Source organism: Sorex araneus, chromosome 7 (genome assembly GCF_027595985.1).
Source record: "Sorex araneus isolate mSorAra2 chromosome 7, mSorAra2.pri, whole genome shotgun sequence".
NCBI lineage: Eukaryota > Metazoa > Chordata > Mammalia > Eulipotyphla > Soricidae > Sorex > Sorex araneus.
Window position 1 is genome coordinate 53,789,275 of NC_073308.1, and position 18,874 is coordinate 53,808,148.

Genomic DNA, 18,874 nt, shown 5'->3' on the forward strand with positions numbered 1-18,874 from the left:
TCCTCAACCTCTCAGAACTGATTAGGTAAATGTCTTGTTTCTCCACTTATCATCATTAGAGCTGCCAGCTCTAATTGAAAATGTGGTTATTGAGAGTGCCATAGCACAGTTATAATTTTTAAATGATCGGTGTGTTTGCTACCGATGAAGGAGAGCGAAGCACTAAGGAAATGAACACAGCCAGTGGACGAGACACATCTCCCTGTCTCTTGTCGGTGCAGAGACGGTGCGTACCAACTGCACCAGCCTCTCCAACCGACTTAGGCAACTGTGAACACGGGCTCTCATTCAGGCAGCCCCACCCATACTTTCGAACCGGTGCAGGCAGGTTTCACTCAAACTTGTGTGTGTGTGTGTGTGTGTGTGTGTGTGTGTGTGTGTGTGTGTGTATTGCCCTCTCTCAACACTATCTCTGTGCCATCATGCAGGCTCTGTACTGTGTCCAATTTCCTTTCCAATCATAAACCATAAGCCTACATCTAAATTCACTTCCTTAAGAGTTACCCTGGAGGGGCTGGAGTGATACCACAGCAGGTAGGGCGTTTGCCTTGCATGCAGCCGACCCCGGTCAATTCGCAGCATCCCATATGGTCCCCTGAGCACAGCCAGGAGTGACTCCTGAGTGCATGAGCCAGGATTTACCCCTGAGCATTGGTGGGTGTGACCCAAAAAGAAAAAAGGAAAAAAAAAGAGTTACCCTGGATTACCATCCACAAACAGGTCCTTGAATAAGGTCATTTTGTTTGACATCATTTCTTTCGAACATAGATGAGAAGAACAATTCTGGCCAACATTAAATGAGAGGACCAAAAAAAAAAGAAAAAACCAAACTATTTTCAATTTACATCCTCACTTAAAGATTTCCCTGCACCTACTGATGAATTAAGTGCTAACTGTACCTTTAAGATACCCCTACCGGGCCATTATGGCAATGATGGCTGGAAGGGATCGCTCTGGATGGGAGGCATAGCTGCAAGTGCATAAAAAAAACAAACAGGATGGCCTCGCGGTACCTGTACTGCAAACCACAACGCCCAAAAGGAGGGAGAGAGACAGAGACAGAGACAGGGAGACAGAGAAGAAAAGTGCCTGCCATAGAGGCAGGCTGGAGGGAGGGGAAGGCAGGAGGGATCTGACAGATACCGGTGGTGGGAAATGTGCACTGGTGGAGGGATGGATGTTGGAACATTGTACGACTGAAACACAGCCATGAAAGCTTAACTGTACAACATGGTGATTCAATAACAAAATAATAACACATTTTTAAAAAGGATAAAATACCCCTATCTTTGGGGACCAGGGAGCGAGCACAGTGATCAGGGCACTTGCCTGCATGGGGTCCCTGAATATCGCCAGGAGGGAGTCCTGAGCACAGAGCCAGCAAGCAATAAACCCTAAGCACCACAGGGGACTGCCCCAAAGCAAAATACCCCTATTTTGGAAGGGATTCTGAGCTCTGTGTGTTCACTGCTATGCCAATTTGCCCTTTACAATTAAATGAAATCCAGGCAATTTAAAAAGAAGTTTTTTCAAATACATGCCCACATCTCCCCAGATACTGAATCATATCAGAGTACAGATAATTTTGCTTTCTTTGATTATGCCAGTACTTAATGTAAAGACCACAGAGTTAAGACTCAGTACAAGTTTCAATTACTGTCTGCTATTTCATGGATATATGCTTCAAAACTTGGAATCTACCAAAGCTGTTCTAGAATGGCCGGCTAACCATCAATATGAAAACAGCCAAAGAGCCAACGCAACTTCTGATGGCATTCCAGTGTCCTGCAATGTCCACTTGGCGGTCACGGTCAGTGTGTTGCCCATTGCAGGCATCCTTGGGGCCTGGGGAGTGCGCCTATCATCTTGCCACTGGGCCGGCTGCCTGCCACAGCTGATGGCTCACACCCCAAAGCTGGAGCACTGGAAGCCTCTCTCCTCTGTGGGGGTTTAAGTCCCCAATCTCTCTGCACAACCCCCACCTCCCACCAACTTTCATTTCAACCCTTCTGGAATCTTCCGTATTCCTAGGTGCATAGCCCACCCAGACTGACCTTTTCTTTCCTCCTGAAAGTCCCTATCTCAGGAGGGTCACTACACCTGACCGAAATGTAGAGAGAGCTTAGCAGATGCTCCTTATAGAAGAGTTATAGAAGAGACCTTTAACTTATCAGACCAACAGAGATGCGATTTATGATTAAGTCAGATGTGTGCAACTATTCTATGAAGGGGCTCTTTGAAAAAGTCTCCGTGATACAATTCGTTCCCCTGAGAAATCAGATTCAACATTTATACTCGGAAGCTGCGCTCCTGCCATCAGGATTGTGACTAGTATCAACTCCGAGGAGAATCTCTACATATTAATATCTCAGGTCTCAAACAGCTAGCATACTGGGGCGCTTTCCCCACCCCCCACAAACAGATGTAAAAAAATATCTGGCAATCTGGTACAAAAAGAATCCAAGTCTATGTATTAATCTACAATCTAAGAAACTTTCCTGCAGACAACACACACAAAAAAAAGATGAAAGTGTGCTGAAATACAGTCAAAGCTTATCTTTAATAGCTTAATTGGAACCTGCTTTCAGAGAAGCCAGTAAGCAAAAAGGAAAAAACAAAAATTAGCCTACCTTATTTTACTGTAACTTTAAAACAGGCTTTATTACTCAGTGTAGTCAGTTTAGAAGTGCAAAAAAAAAAAAAAAAAAAAAGACCAAGTACATGAAGCTCCTTAAATTTTCTGATTTAGAGTATACTAGAGCAGTAAACATAATTACTATTTTCTATTTTCCTACCTATTATGTAGAACAGACCTAAGAACATTAAAACCAATTCTAAAACTGAAACTTTATCTCGGACCATTTTTATCAACAGTGAAAAACCTAGAAAAGCTGCAAGTTGGTTCCAGAACACTGCAATAAAAATGATCATGACCATGGTGTCACAAATTTGTTGGTCCCCAAGGAATATTAAGTGTCCTGTTCAAAGTCTATTAAGTGTGCAGTAGCATTATAAATAAGACAATGCACATGCTTTAACTTTAAAGCATTTCTTTACTAATAAAAAGGATATTAACCATCACCTAAACCGCTGGACAATGGCCCCAAACAGACATGCTGTACACAAGGTTTCCGGGAACCTTCCATTTTTTTTAAAGTGGTATCTGAGAGGTGTAAAACACTGAAGCACCCTAAAACGGGGTCTTTATTTAGTGCTCTCTTGCCCTACTGCTGAATATCTTCTGAAGACAATTAGAGTGGAGAGATTCTTTCCTCAAGATACTTCACTACCCTCTGCTTGTCACTATCTTAATATATCAACCTACCATGACTACCGCTGTAAACAGTAAGTTACACATAGAGGAGCACACCCTGCAAAAATAAAACTTTACAAAAACCTAACTATAAATTGCATATTGCTGACTCCAAACTGGAGTCAGCTCCATCTTAGGGCAATGTTATGGGTAGCAACAGGATATTCATAGTACAAACACCACTTGTACAAAATACTGTCTCTAAAGTGGGTATTCCTACTAAATTTATAGTAAAACTCAGAAAGACACCATTTCTACCCCTGAGGTTGTTTGGAATGGGGAAGTGTGCATCAGCTATCACTGGGATCAAAACAGAATTCACAGACCCTGCGCCAGTTAGAAATCTTATCAAGAACAATACTCATGTTTGAACAAAGCAAAGACACAAAACTAAAACTACCCTTATTTATTTAAAACGAGGAAGAAAGAAAAAGAAAAACACAAACACTATTCAAAATGTCAACTGAGAAATTCTGTAAAACTAAGGAAATCTGGAAGTCAAATCAGTTTTTGTTTTGCTTGGCAATATCTATCATCTTCCTCACCTGATGATATCAGGTATCAAAGCAATTCCATGAGCATTAAAGACCTGAACAACATTCAAAGCATTCTGATCTGATTCAAAAGTAAACGTTCAGGGTGAATTCCTAGTCAAAACTTCCAATGGGAACAGTCAGCTTACTTAACATGCATCCTGAAAACCAATTCCTGGGCTGATAGAATAAAAACCAGGTCAACGTGGAGAATCGTCTGTGAATGGGGTGTTTTATGAAACCAAGCTACCACTAGTACTTAATCCGTATTCCTCAAGTCAAATCTTAGTAATTTCTGGATAGAGTAATATGGGTAAGTCACAGGCATTCGCCGATAGGACACGATCAGCAGAGACTCCTATTAAAACCACCTCAGAACTATTCCTAGGGCAACATCCCCGGAGCAAACAAACAACTTGGACAAAGCAAATGTCACCAGGTGCAACATGAAGAAATCATCTATAAATAGGACTGGCTTGTCACTTAGCCTGAAACACCATTCCTTTCTTCATCCCATTAAAGCACTAACTCGCCAGCATTTTGACAGCCAGCCAAAGAAGAGTAACTTATGTCATCTTTTAAAATAATCAGACATAGAGTCCAATGTGTTTGTGAAACAGGTCTGAACTGCAAGTTCTCTTTCTTCTAGGACAGCGGCATTCTGAACATTAGGTTCCCCATGCAGAAGTTCGAGCAAGCTGCTACTAGCTGCTAATGGCTGGCTGGTAGTCACGAAGACCATCACAGGCTCACTCAAGTGCTATAGGCCCTACGGCGATGTACTTAGTTGTACACCAACCCCCATATTGAGACAAAGCTGAAGTCACAACCTTCTGTTCTCTAACAACTATATACATTTCAATCATATTCCTTAGAGTAATCATGATAAGAAGTATCTAAAATTTTTTCCTATATGGTGATTAATTCAGTTGCAGAAAGCTCAAACAACTAACATTAAACAGGTATTAAGAAACTATGAACAGAGCTGAGGAGAGGAATCTGAAAGCTGGAGGCACACGCCCGAACCCGGGATTTCTGTCTGGTCCCACACGCTCCCCCCACAACAATGCCAGCAGTGTCCCCAATCGTTTCCCCAGCGGTGACCCTAAACATAAAAGCAAACTGAAAAGTATGAACAGTCAACCTTTATAAAGAATTATAGAAAATTTTTAATATTTTGTGTATATAAATATAATGGTTAACTGAAATAAACACGTAATGTATGATCTGAAGTAGAAGAACATGAAAGAATATTTTTTTAAAAACTGAAATATTTAAAATTTTAATTTGAATGAGAAGTACTGACGACTTTTTCCTCATTTAATCTTCGATACTTCATACAGAAATTACTTCTACCTTTAACATTAAAATTATATGTGATTTAAAATTTTTTCAATGCTTGAGGCTAGAGCTATAGCACAAAGGGTAGAGCCTTGCAAGTGGCCAACCCGGGTTCGATTCCCAGCATCCCATATGGTCCCCTGAGCATCGACAGGGGTGATTCCTGCGTGCAGAGCCAGGAGCAACCCCTGTGCATCACCAGGACCCAAAAAGCAAAAAAAAAAACAAAACAAAACAAAACAAAAAAAAACTTTCTCAGTGTTTAAATATTTGCCTCTAGCCTCCTCAAAGAAACCAAAGAGTAAGTCCTGTGATGGACTTACTTACAGCATAGGAGATTGCTGCTACTTATTCTCCACTCCATCGTTGAAAAGAATTCATTGAGGGCCAGAGCAATAGTACAGCAGGTAGGGATCGCAAAGGAATTCACAGACCCTGTGCCAGTTAGAAATCTTAGGGCGTTTGCTTTGATTTCTAGGGCGTTTGCAAGGCAAACGCAAACATAGGGCGTTTGCCTTGCACTCGACCAACCCGAGTTCAATTCCCCGGCATCCCATATGGTCCCCCAAGTACGCCAGGAGTAATTCCTGAGTGCAGAGCCAGGAGTAACCCCTGAGCAAAAAAAAAAAAAGAATTCATTGAATTTGAGGAGCCCACACACAGGACCACTGCAGGCTTCCTACACAGAACTCTAGGAGGGTCCCTCCACCACCACCAGGCTTTGACGCTAGTTTCCTCAGTCACAAAAGAGAAATAAAAAGTGAAGCTCAACAGATAGTTGTGAAACCACATGATTCAGTAACATAAGCATGTTTAATAGTACCTGGCAGAGATGGCTGTGAAATTAAATGATTCAATAATAGAAACCTTTTTAATGGCACCTGGCAGAGAAGCAGCACCCACACTTACCATCCCATCATCAATGGATTACCACAATGGCTATTACTTCCATTACCACTACTGATACCAACAGTGCTGGTTTCTTTCACTATAAAGAAAGACCAGCTGGCAGCGGAGCCTGCTCTCCTCGTGGGGCCATTTTCCAAGGAGGATAACTCCTGCCAATTGATCTCAGAGAAGCAGAAGGGCACAGAGGGCGTGAGACCTGCCCCCGAGGCTGGTTTTCGGCCGGCAGTGTGCCCCCGGCCCATCCCAAAGCCTTCTATTATCCTCCTCGGCCCTCTGCCTGTCTCACTGACGGACCATAAAAACGTGTTCCTATCTTTAAAATAGATTAACGTGCCTCTGATCCACTGGGAGCCCCGGGCCTACTGGGATCTATTAAAAATATAGTTTAGGGCCCAGGGATGTTCAGTGCTAGAACATATGCTTCGAACCTCTGAGGCTTGGGTTTCATTCCCAATGAACACAATACACTATATATGTGTGTGTGTCTGTGTGTATACACACACACACAAACACACATACATGTATGTATATATGTAGCACTTTAGCACTGTCGTCCCGTTGTTCATCGATTTGCTTGAGCGAGCACCAGTAACATCTCCATTCTGAGACTTGCTACTATTTTTGGCATATCAAATATGCCACGGGTAGCTTGCCAGGCTCTGCTGTGAGGGCGGGATGCTTTCAATAGCTTGCCGGGCTCTCCGAGAGGGATGGAAGAATCAAATCCGGGTCAGCTGTGTGCAAGGCAAACACCCTACCCACTGTGCTGTCTCTGTCTCTGTCTCTGTCTCTGTCTCTCTCTCAAGAGAGAGTGAGATCTTTGAAATTTCATAAGGAAATTATTCCTACCCCTATCATTAAAATTATATGCAATTAAAAAATTTTTCCAATGCTTTAATATTTGCTTCTAGTCTCCCAAAAGAAATATAAATATGTATATAAATTTTTTTTCAAGATATATTAAGGGGGTGGCAGGAGGGGGTGGGGAAGGCAGGGGGATCCCACAATGTGCCCAGCTCGGGAGGCCTGGTAGCCCCCGGCGAGTCTCAGCCAACTGGGCAGGTGAGTGCAAGGCTGCTCAGCCCTTCCTGCTGGCTGCAATTACCCGGGCAGTGCCGGGGCCTCCAGGGCCACACTTAGTTGTGCTCTTGGGCCTCCAGGGGCCCACCTGACAGTGCCTGGGGGAAACTCCAGGGCTGCACCCGTGATGCTGCTCGGGGACCATGTGGCACTCGGGGGCAAATTTAGGTCAGGCGCATGCGCCCTCCTCTTGTACTACCTGCCTTTAGAATCCCTGTATGGGAGACTCAGCGCTGGGGGCGAGATCTCTGCACCTGAACACAGTCACGTCCAACGCAATTCCAGTAACTTCTAAATAAAGATGACGAAAAATAAAAGCTCTGGAGTTGAATCAGAAGGATTTCATTGTAAGAAATCCATAGTGTGTGTGTGTGTGTGTGTGTGTGTGTGTGTGTGTATGTGTGTGTGTGTGTGTGTGATGTGGGGGGGTGGGGGGGAAGAATAACTACTAGACTCATTTCCCTTCAGGAAACCTGAAGCTAGAACTATATAGGCAGCTACGCAAGTAACAGATGAGCCTTAACCCTCTTTGCTCTCCCCTGCCGGGAACTAGGTCCCCCGGCCCAGCCAGTGAGACAGCAGCCTCGAGAATACAAGGCCCCGACGGAGGTACCACCATCAAATGGTAGAAACATTAAGGACACAAGGTCATAAATCAACAGTTGGCACGTACGAGCCAAAGTCACGGGGAGAAAGAAATGAATACCCTGAGAGGATGGGAAGTGAGTCCGCAGACAGATGCAAAACTGAAAAACCATATGGTCCGAGCAGCAGAGATGTCAACAATCGCTGGCTCCCCACCTCTAGTCCCATGTGGTGTCATGAACTTCCTCTGCCTCTCTTTAGACGTTGGTGCGACTGCCTGTTTGTGAAGGCAGATCGCGTTCCCTGTGAACAAATACATCCTGAGCTAGCCTGCCATATTCCTGGAACAATGTCATTAGAATGTCTTCTGGGCCTGCATTCTGCTCAGAACACTGGGACCATGTTTAGAGCGGGCACTTGGCCTTTTTCCTTAAAGATCTGTGTTATCAGTCACCACCCCAAGGCGCTGCTTTGAGTCTGTGGAAAAGGAAATGGAGAGAGAAAAGAGCCGAGAAGACGAAAAGCATCTTGAAACCAAGTCAATTCTGTAAATATTCAAATCTAAAGCTCCACGAAGAACCTTTACAAAATGTCTCTACGGTACCTGCTTCTCGGAAGAAACATGGATTCCTTGATGAACACGGAGCCAGAGAGCAGGATATACCAGCAGGTCCCAATATCATCAGGACTGAAAGGAAAAAGACAACATCCAAATGATTAGAACAACCAAAGAAAATAAAATGAAATTGGAAAATACTTAACAAAAGCGGAATCTCCACATGACTACTGAAAAGCAATGATACAGACAAAATACATACCTTAAAAAACTATCCAACTAGTGGAATAAGTTTTTCAAATTATTTTTTATGAGAACTAGAGAAATAGTGCGGTGGGAAAGACGCTTGCAGCTGACCCAGGTTGGACCTCCAGCACGCAAGACAGTAGCCTGAGTCCCTCCACCACTGGGTGTGGCCCAAAAACAAAAATAAGTTTTAGGGAAATAGTGTAGGGTAGGGGGGTTGGGGAAAAACGAAGTCACATGCCTTTCACACAGCACAAATGGTCCAATCAGCTCGGCCACAGAGTGTTCCCTGAGCACCACCCAGAGCGGCCCAATCACCCTCTACCCCACCAAAACAAATAAATAAAAAGGACACATGCTGTCCTGTGGTCCAACATTCTTGCTCTCTGCTGTGATTGGCTAAGCCACTTCCCGGGGCTCGTTTTGATGGCCTTCAGTCCTATGCGGTTCCTTCAAAGCACATCAAGACCACAGTGAGAAGTAAAACATAAATAGAACCGATAACCGGAAACCAGAAGTCCCACTGCTGTACGCCCTAGTTTAGACACTGTCAAACTGTCCTCCACAGGTGGTGAGTAACGTGTGTGTCTACCTGCTCCCGACAGTCCTGTCAACACGGTTTGCCATCGAGCGGGGCCCTGGGCCATGCCGTCTCATTAGGCAGCATTTCATTACCATCCTGACGAGGCGCTGCTATTCGTGCGTCAGCTGGCCCAAGGTCACGGTTTCCGAGAACTCCGCAGTGGTCTTAGGTGAGGACTCGCTGCCTTTATTTAATAATTCTAAGCCGGGGCTCTCCCGGGACACAGCATCTCCCGGAGAAGAACAAACCCCCCTGTCTTTGGGGAGCTTATGTTCCAGCGGGACGATACGGATAATAAAACTACAAAAATACTAAATTAGAAATGAGCATGGGGCCGGTGGGTTCGGGTGAGGAACAGGGGTGAGGGGGTGATGACCTTAAATGGCCAGTGAGGACACGTCTCAGTGAGAGAACACTTGAGCGTGGGTGAGCGAGCCCAGTGGACCCTACGGGACCTGCACTCCGGGCGAAGGGCAGGCAAAGGGGGCACCGCGATCCGGGTGATGACAGGTGGCTGCCCCCAGCACGGAGACCCCTGGTGGTACAGCGGAGGCGGAGAGAAACACCAGCCTTCTGACCAGGCCCTAGCTGCGGCTAATCTGCGTGATAGAAAGGACATCGTCAGCAATTTCAGCTCTTTATTCCTTTTTTAAGGATGGGGAACTGCCGGCAGCGCTCTCGGGCCTGGGAACCGCTTCCTGGCCCAGCAGTGGTGAGGCAACTTGAGACCCAGGCCTAGAAATGCAGTGCTTTCTCCTTGGTGCTGAGGCCACCAGGCCACAGCCCGCAATGGGGGAATGAGTGGGGGATGGAGGGGGTAAGCAGGGTGGCAGCGGGCGGGGGAGAGGCACTGGTGGGGGACACACATGACAGCCCTCCGGGCTAACTCTCCTTTTCTATTGCTTTTCCTAACAAGAATAAGCATCCATTTCCTTAATTTTTCCTTTTCTTTTCTTTTTTCTTTTTTTTTTTTTTTGCTTTTAGGGTCACACCTGGCGATGCTCAGGGGTTACTCCTGGCTCTGCACTCAGGAATTACTCCTGGCGGTGCTCAGGGGACCATATGGGATGCTGGGAATCGAACCCGGGTCAGCCGTGTGCAAGGCAAATGCCCTACCCGCTGTGCTATTGCTCCAGCCCCCTAATTTTTCCTTTTCGAAAATTTTATTTTACTAAAGCACCCTGATTGACCAAGTTCCTCAGAGCTGAGTTTTACACCTACAATGCCCCATCACTGACCCCACCCCCATTGTCCCCTTCCCTCCATGGGTGTTCCCAGTGTCCCTCCCCCACCCCCGCCCTGCCCCTTTGCCAGGCCCCTTCCTAAGTTCCACTGTCCAAGTCTGAGTCTCCTGCTCTCGGCGTGGCTGACTATGGCTTGGGTATTTAGCTCTACTGCTCCTTGACGTCACCAACGCACACAAACACTCTTGGCCCCTGCCTTCTACTGCTTCTCTTCTGTCCTTCCTCCCTGCCTCCACTTCTTTCCTTCTCCCGACACTCTGAGGCCAAGGGTGATCCAGGCATCCGGTGATCTGACTCCTATATATAAGTGACATCCCCCTGGGAACGCTCTTTTTCTTCTTTTTATCAGCCGTATCACTTTTCCTGTGCAATCAGCACATAACTTCTGGCCAATTTTCTATCGTGTTGTGAAACTTTTTCTTATCGAGCTGCATTTTTATAAAAATGGCTTTTGGAAAAATTGCAGCATACACACACAGTGGATTGCTGCTCAGCTGAAAGACAAAATCTTGCCGTGCACTCCAACTTGGATGGAACTAGGGGTATCACGCGGAAAGAAATGAATCAAAGGGGAAAAGCACAAATGCCACATGACCTCACTCATATGTGGCGTTGAAAGCAGCACAGCAAAAGGCTACATGGGGGGGGGGGGATGCTAAGAGACCTTGAGAACTGCCTACAGAACTGGTTTTTTGGGGGGGATGGAGTGGGAGTGGGAGGGGCCTCGGGAGGAGGGTGGAGGCATGCAGGTGCTCTGGTGCTGGCTTGTGCCAGGCCTAGAAACGCTACACTGACACTTGCACGGTGCCTAAGTAAAATAACCACATACATGGGTTACCCAAGTGAAATTTTAGCCTGTGGAATGTGACCAATTATTACCTTTCCTCATTTGCATCTTTGACTTAATTTATTATGTTTTTACCACACATTTTACTTATGTTGACTTCATCCAATATCTTCAGATTCAGTCAACTCAATTACTAAGTTTCATTGTAATTCAGTTATTCAAAAAAAAAAAAATCTTTGAACCAAAGATCACCTCTGTCTCACACCCCTAAGCAACCGGCCACTGGGAGCTGAAGCCCGAGTTGGTGGCTTGACCACCCCAAGAAGTCTGGCTTTAGCGAACACATGGCTCCCACCTCGCATTCCAATCTACCTAATCTACCACCACTGATATGTTCTCGCCAGTGCACACCCATTTCTTCTAGAAGAACACAGAAGTTGCACACTACACTCCCCCAGAACAGTGAACCAATCACAAGTGTTTTAGGAAGGACTCACTGGCAATCCCCGCCACTTATCTTTCTTTGGTAAATGGACTGTGTTGGAATCAGCCACAAGTGTGTGTGGGGCTGAGGTAGGGGAGAGAGAGAAGAGACCAGTGTGACAGTTACAGTAGGGAACGATCACGCTGGGCAAGAGCTGAGGGTTAAAAGCAGGTAAAGAGAGATTCTGGATAACCTTTCTATATCAATACCACAAACCACAATGCCCAAAAGGGAGGGGGGTACAGAGAGAGAGAGGGAGAGAGAGAGGGAGAGAGAGAGAGACTTTGTGGATTACATTTTTTTTTATTTTAATGAATCATTGTGAGATACATTTACAGACTTACAGGCTTTCATGACTGCTCAGTCAGACAATGTTCAAGTACCCCCCCTCCACCAGTGCCCAGTCCCCACCCCCAATGTCCCAGTATCCCTCCCCCACCCCCGCCCTTCCCACCTCCTGCCTCTGTGGCAGGCACATGGATTACATTTTTAAATGGCACTAAATTCTACTTAAAATTCAGAACAATGTAACTTAAAACACCATCTAAGATCACCTGCTCATTTCTACTTTGCTGTTCAAAGTTCCAGAAGCAAACCAAGAGTCGATGGCTCTCTCCCCCAAAGGCCTGTTTTTACTCTCAATTTGAAAACTACCTGGTCTTCAAAAACAACATGCTAAGCACACATAAAGACACTTTCAAATGGAGGTTAGTTCTAAAAAAAACCATAAAAATAAAAATGACTTCTCAGATGAAAATGTCAGGTACATTCAAGTATAATTTCTTCTCTCCCCAATTTTTAAATGACTAGCTTTTGCACTCAGTAATCACTGATAGGGGTCTTGTTTTTTTGTAGGGGGATGAGTGGACTGGTCTTCACAACTTAAGGTGACGGCATCATGATTGAACACTGATTGAAGTCAAATAAATATCATGTCAGAGCAAGAAAGCTTAAAACTTTTTAAATGACAAGCAATGACGTGTTTCTTTTTTTAAAAAAAAAAAAAAAGAAGGAATTATTTTGTAAACTTGTGTTATCCCTTTATCATTAGAAGACTGGTCCAGGGAAATAAAATCTAAAAAAACTCAAACACTAAGAAACCAAGGTCAGTTAGCAGTATGGCCCTGGACAAGATCCTAGAATCGCGGACAGAATTCGGTGACCAATGCTAAGTGCAACTAACACTGAGGCTTTATCTTTAAGCGTGTCTAAGTACAACACCTGTCACCACCGGCAGCGGTGACTGAGGTTAAAGCAAACATCTGCTCCTTTGTGGCTGGGAGCATAAACCTTGGTCTTTCTGGAGCGATTCACAAAGCACGCATCGTGGAAGAGGCAGCCAGGGCTGGAGACAGGACAGGGGTTACGGTGCTTGCCTGCTTTGACCCTGGCCACCGCACAGGGTCCCCGGAGCCCCGCCAAGAGCGATCCCTGAGCACAGAGCCAGGCACAGACACCAGGCACTGCCTTCTGCGGCCCAAACCAGCCCTGCTACCCCAACCCGCCAGAGAAAACGTCTCACTGAGCTCAGTGGCATTGACTACATACCTGGGCAAGGGGGGGATTAAGGATTTTTGTTGTTGTTTCCATCTTTGGGGGGTGGGGGCAGAGGGGAGGCTTGCGAGTAGTGCTGGGAGTTCTCTCTTGCCCAAAGATATTAGTAACTTTCATATCAAGTTGTCCCATCGAAACAGTCACGTTTTGGGTCAGAGAGATGGTAGGTCAGGTGCTTGCCGCGTGCCCATGGTTCAATACCCGCACAGCACTAACCACTGCCAGTATGACCCCCTGAGCACTGTGCCAGGGGTAATCCCCAAGCACAGCCTGGGGAGGTCCAAAAACCAAATGAGTTCATTAATAAAGATTCCGGTTTCACTTAGGATGTCAAGGAGCCTTTCTAAGTGATCATTAACTTATTAACTCATCCTAAGAGACCAGGAGGCAGAGACTATTATACCCCCATTTTCCTGATGAGAACAGAGGGACAGGCACCTCTGTCTTGCCCAAGGTTTAATGGTCATTTCCAGCCAGCAGGAATACAAGTCCTACCCCTGAGAGAGGTTCCTGGACACAAGACTTCCACTGTGGAAGAAACCCGCTTTGTACTTACAGGCGAACTACATAAAATACAGGCACCAAAACAAACTTCCAGTTTTATGAAAGTAAGCAATTAGAATGAAGTCCACAAAAACAGTGAGTCTTGTTCTAAGGTGCTCTGGAAAGCGCTGTAAGCTAGAAAAACCCTGTGGCCAAGCAAACAGAAGCAAAGATAAAAAATGGAAACATATTCATCTACGAAGCTCCTGAACCGCAAAGGAAATGATGACCAGAATGAAAAACACGCAACAGACCAGGAGACGCTATTTGCACCCCACTCATCTGATAAAGGGTTCGTTCCCAACGTCCACAAAGAACTGGGAGAACTTTATAAGAAAAAAGCAAATAACCCTATCCAAAAAACGGAGGGGGAGGAAGAGATGAACAGAAGCTTCCTCAAAGAAGACATACAGATGGCCCACAGGTCTCTGAAAAAAGTGCTCTGCGTCGCTTGCCGCGGGGGAGGTGCAAACCACAACAACGGTGAGACACCATCTCCCACCAGCGAGCCCGCCCACAGCGCGTGCTGCAGCCCTCACTCCCCACAGTGCGCCCGTCACCCAAGGGACTGACGGCACTTTTACTTGTACATGCAACAAGGAACAGAAATTAGCAGCAGCCTGCACGTAGGAGAGTCATGAGCCAAGAAAACCTGAGCTCGTGCTTGCAGACGCGTAACGAAGAAGCTCGAACTGAAGACTGACTACGGGAATGATGATGATCCCGGCTGGATGCTGGGCCGGGCCCTGCCCAGCCCCAGGAGGCACTGGGTTGTTCAGCTGAAGCAGATTCTCGCAGGCTTCACCTACTCTGCTCCTCTCCCAGCTTCTGATCTTTGGGGAGGAGACCCACCACAGTGCCTTTTTGCTCCAATGCCACAGGTGATTCTTATGCCTGCAACCTGTCACCTTTGAAAATCTTGAGAAAAAAATTCTCAGAATCAAGGCCCGGCAGGAATAAGCAGCAGAGGGAGGCGTGCAGCTCTGCGACCACTATCGGTCAATTATGTGCAACTCGGTGTCATTTAATTTCTTCCAGTGATTGCTTTGCTTAAAACTATGAGTGTACAGCGGGTAGGGCGCTTGCCTACCTGGGTTCGATTCCCAGCAACCCATATGGTCCCCTGACTACCGCCAGGGGTAATTCCTGAGTGCAGAGCCAGGAGTGACCCCTGTGCATCGCTGGGTGTGACCCAAAAAGCAAAAAAAAAAAAAAAAAAAAAAACACAACTATGAGTGGGAAAGTTCCATGGAGGGGCCAGAGCAGTAGCACGGTGGGGAGGGCCCTTGCTCTGCACACAGCCAACCCAGGTCCGAGCCCCCGACAGCCCGCACATGCCCCAAATCTCACCAGGTGTGATCCCTGAGCATAGAGCCAGAAGTAAGCCCTGAGCACTGCTGGATATATGGCCCAGAAACAGGAAGAAGTCCCTTCGAGGGCTGTTAATATAGAAAATATTCTATCTTAAAACACAAATAAGTAAACATTTTTTTCACATAATGTAAGTCTTCTATAACGCGCATAAAAAAGACATCTGCAGATGACAGGAGCACATATAGCCAAACAGGCCTCTGTGAGTCTCTGATCAGCCAAAAGACCTGTTTAGAAGAGACCGACGATTGTTCATCTGAGCTAAGAACTACAACAAACTTATTTTATTTCAATGCAGGCCATCCCACAACAGAACGAACAAATGCCACTAGAGCCAGTCGCCGGGAAGACAGGCTGGGGGGCTCCTGACTTTCATTTTGATCAACAGGGAGAAAATGAATAAGCAAACAAAAGCCAGGCAAAATATCAAGAGACCCTCGAAATACCATTAATAATCAGAACATAAGGCATCTGAAGCAATAGGAAAACTGTATAGAGCCTATCCCCATACTTACCAAGACAAACACGGCAAGCTCAGACTTGGCACAATGAGTTGAAGCAAATACTTCAACTGATCCCATTTCCCCCCACCTAGCGCCTCCTGCCCCTTCAGCACAAACCCACCAAAAGCTGACTGGCTGTTGTCCTTGTCTCTTCCTTCTCAGGGGACCAATCTATCCAAGCGGCTTGCTTCCACCGTCTATATTATATCCTACCTTAAAGGAATGGCCCGTGATTATCACTCTGAATCTTCTCGTGCACTGTTTCCAAACTCCACAATACTGCCCGTTTCATTGTATCCTCTCTAAAGGTTTCCCAAGGAGATGCTTGTTCCTGTGGTGCAGGAAGGGCTGCAGTTACCCCGACCTCCCCTTGAGGCAGGAACTGCTCCCGTTTGCTCAGGTAAGTCAGGTTCTTCCACAACCCTGCTTGACAGGAGAAAACCTAAATTCCTTGGCACAGCCCAGAACACACGCTATGACGCCACACAAAGATCAAAGGTGTGAGAATGCAGGTTCCCTCTTATACTGGTCGCGTGATCCTGGTGAGATTGGACTCTGAGGTTCTGGTGGGAAATACCTTTTCCACAATGTTACTTCTATTTAATACAATGATATTCACGAAGTTCCTTGTGGAATGGGAATAAAAAAAAAATACTAATTCTCAGCATCTCTTTTCTTCTCTTACAATCACCCTGGAAGGACCAACCCCTGACTGCTTTGTGCTCTTAACCCCGAGACATCCAACGCTGCAGTTCTCTGCCCCTTCCACTCACGCTGTCCTTCCCCACACACACCTATGCCTCGGGTCTTCTCAGCAATCTCGCCGTTCCAGCTTCTAAATAGCACCGTTTATCTAGTCATCTTTCCATCCCTCCTTTGCGTTCACGGTGAACTAACACCTCCTCCTCTGAGAAGTGCTTTAATATCTTCCAAAGTCAATTTTCTCCTGATTTCCCAGAGAACTTTGTATATAGTCTCATTAAGCAGTTTCCAAGAGTCATAATTATTTATGAGTCTTCCCCATTCGCTTTAAGCTTATCTGGCTCATCAATTTATCATTCAGTCTCGGTGTCCAGGGTTCTAAATAATACCTTATATGAAGTGATTGGAACTTAAATAATTTCTAAATAAGCAGCAAAATACAGAATAGAAACCAACTCAGATGAAGCATTAAGTGTTTGAAAGTGAAAGGTATCAACTAGTAAACGGCGAAACGCACTTTCTAGGCAATACCACAGAGCCACACAAGGTGGCGCTATTTCCACATGGAAAAGCCGGGCACGAGAAGGCTAGGACAGTGGATCAAGTTGAAGTTGACAGGGAGACTGAAAGAATAATAAGCTAATAAATCAAAATAACAAGTCCTTTGGAATGTAATCGGCAGAAAATAGGTTGCTTGAGGCAAAAAGATAAAAAGGCTAAGAATAATGAATTTTAACAAAACAGGTGTTGAAAGGCAGAAGAAAGGTAGGGGAAGAGAGAGAGGGAGAGAGGGAGGGAAGGAGAGAGGCAGAAGAGAAAGAGAGAGCGAGAGAGAGAGAGAGAGAGAGAGAGAGAGAGAGAGAGAGAGAGAGAGCAAATTGTAAACATGATAGAAAGAGTCAACAAAATAAATAAAAGCAACTTAGCAGGTGGTGCTTCTGGAATGATCCAGAGGAAGCACGAGGAGCAGCCTAGGTTACGGGGAGGGATCTCCCAGTCTGCCCACCCAGTGCAGCATGGCAGGAGTGACTCCAAGGAACGGAGAAGCTCCTCCCCGTGCTTCCTATGTGCCACACTTGCCTAGAGAAGGAAGACGGCATCGCGACCGAGGGGACGGCAGGGGTGGTGCACCTCGGGGCCCGCAGACAGGCCTCTTGGGCAGAGGTGAGAGGGCGACCCGGAGGCAAGGAGGGAGAAGACAGACCCTCGCGCCCAAAGGAGGCCACAGGGAGCATGGCTGGGGGGTGCTTTAGGAAGAAACGCTGCGTTGTGCCCCCCCTCCCCGGCTGTGCTCCATACACACAGGACTTTCAGCATCTGGGGAAACTGAGCCAGGAATCGGCAGCCCCAGGACAACTGACCCTGTATTTTGGATAAGAAGGGGGGCGGGGGGTAGGGGGAGGGCTTAGGTGCAACACTGTGAAATTAACAGTCCCCCTTCCCTGTGCCCTCTGTCCCAACACCACCCGAACCGGGAAACAGAAAACCCGCCCACTCTGCTTGCTGCCCTCTGCAGGGCACTGCACTCGGGGCGCTCGGGGGGCCACAGGAGGCCAGAGACGGCAGCTGGAGCCCCTGCACGGCAGCGCCCGGCCAGCCTCTCCCGACGGAAGCCCTGCACAAATGCCTGGCCTCGGCTGGGCTCACCTACACAGCCAACACGTGGTCTGGACCGGTGGCGACCTGAACTCTCAAACTCGACCAAGGAAAAGCCACAGTGAGAATGTCTAACTGACAGCAAACTACTCCACGGTTTCACAGAGCCCGGCGGTGAGCCCGGGGGCGAGGCTGTGCCCCTCACAGGCCGGGGCTGAGGGGCTCCAACCCATTGCCAGCCGCACGGCCCTGTGTGGCGCGGAATAGGATTTCCTGCGAACAAAGTGTTCCACGGTTTCTTAAAAAAAAGGGTTCCAACAGTGGCCACCTTCCAACATGCAGATGGCTTTTTAGATACAAATAATTTTCATCTTTTGCGCAAACACATTACATAACTTCTGCTACTGAATGTGCTTAAAAGTTGAATAATTATTTGTATTTCTTCCCTCAGATGGGAAGCTGAAACTGTAAGCTCAGACACAAAATGCACGGTGTTTACTTCTGTACAGCAGCAGCAGAAGGTAACTCACTATATACTTCACCGCATTCACAAGGCAACCCGAGCAGCACTGGGTCAAAGGGCAAAATGCGCACACTTTCCTGAGTATTAAGTAGGAAACTTTATAAAAAAAACTGCACCAAGAGTTAGACGTTTGAGTACTTACACACTTAACTTCCGAGATACAGTACTTCACTGTAAAGTTCTATGTCCCATAATACGTGTGTGTGTGTGTGTGTGTGTGTGTGTGTATACATAACGAAATCTCAACGCTCATGAGAAACAGAGTGCAATGGGTGGGGCTCTTATTTTGCATTCGGACAAACCAAGTTTGATTCCTGTACACTTCCTCATCCAGCAGTGCCGAGAGTGATCCCTGAGCACAAAGCCAGAAAGCTTGTGAAAAGCACATTTTACTACACTTGATCTTAGCCAAAAGGCCGAG

General features: G+C 46.4%; 1 protein-coding gene across 3 annotated transcripts in view; it reads right to left on the reverse strand.

The window, feature by feature from the left end:
* RAPGEF2 (Rap guanine nucleotide exchange factor 2) overlaps positions 1 to 18,874 on the reverse strand; it is a 239,142-nt gene that overhangs the window by 129,310 nt on the left and 90,958 nt on the right. For all 3 annotated transcript variants that reach the window (XM_055144324.1, XM_055144321.1, XM_055144320.1), the window contains exon 4: positions 8,366 to 8,449. In XM_055144324.1, coding sequence (XP_055000299.1) covers positions 8,366 to 8,449 — 84 coding nt within the window. The remainder of the gene's footprint in view (positions 1 to 8,365; positions 8,450 to 18,874) is intronic.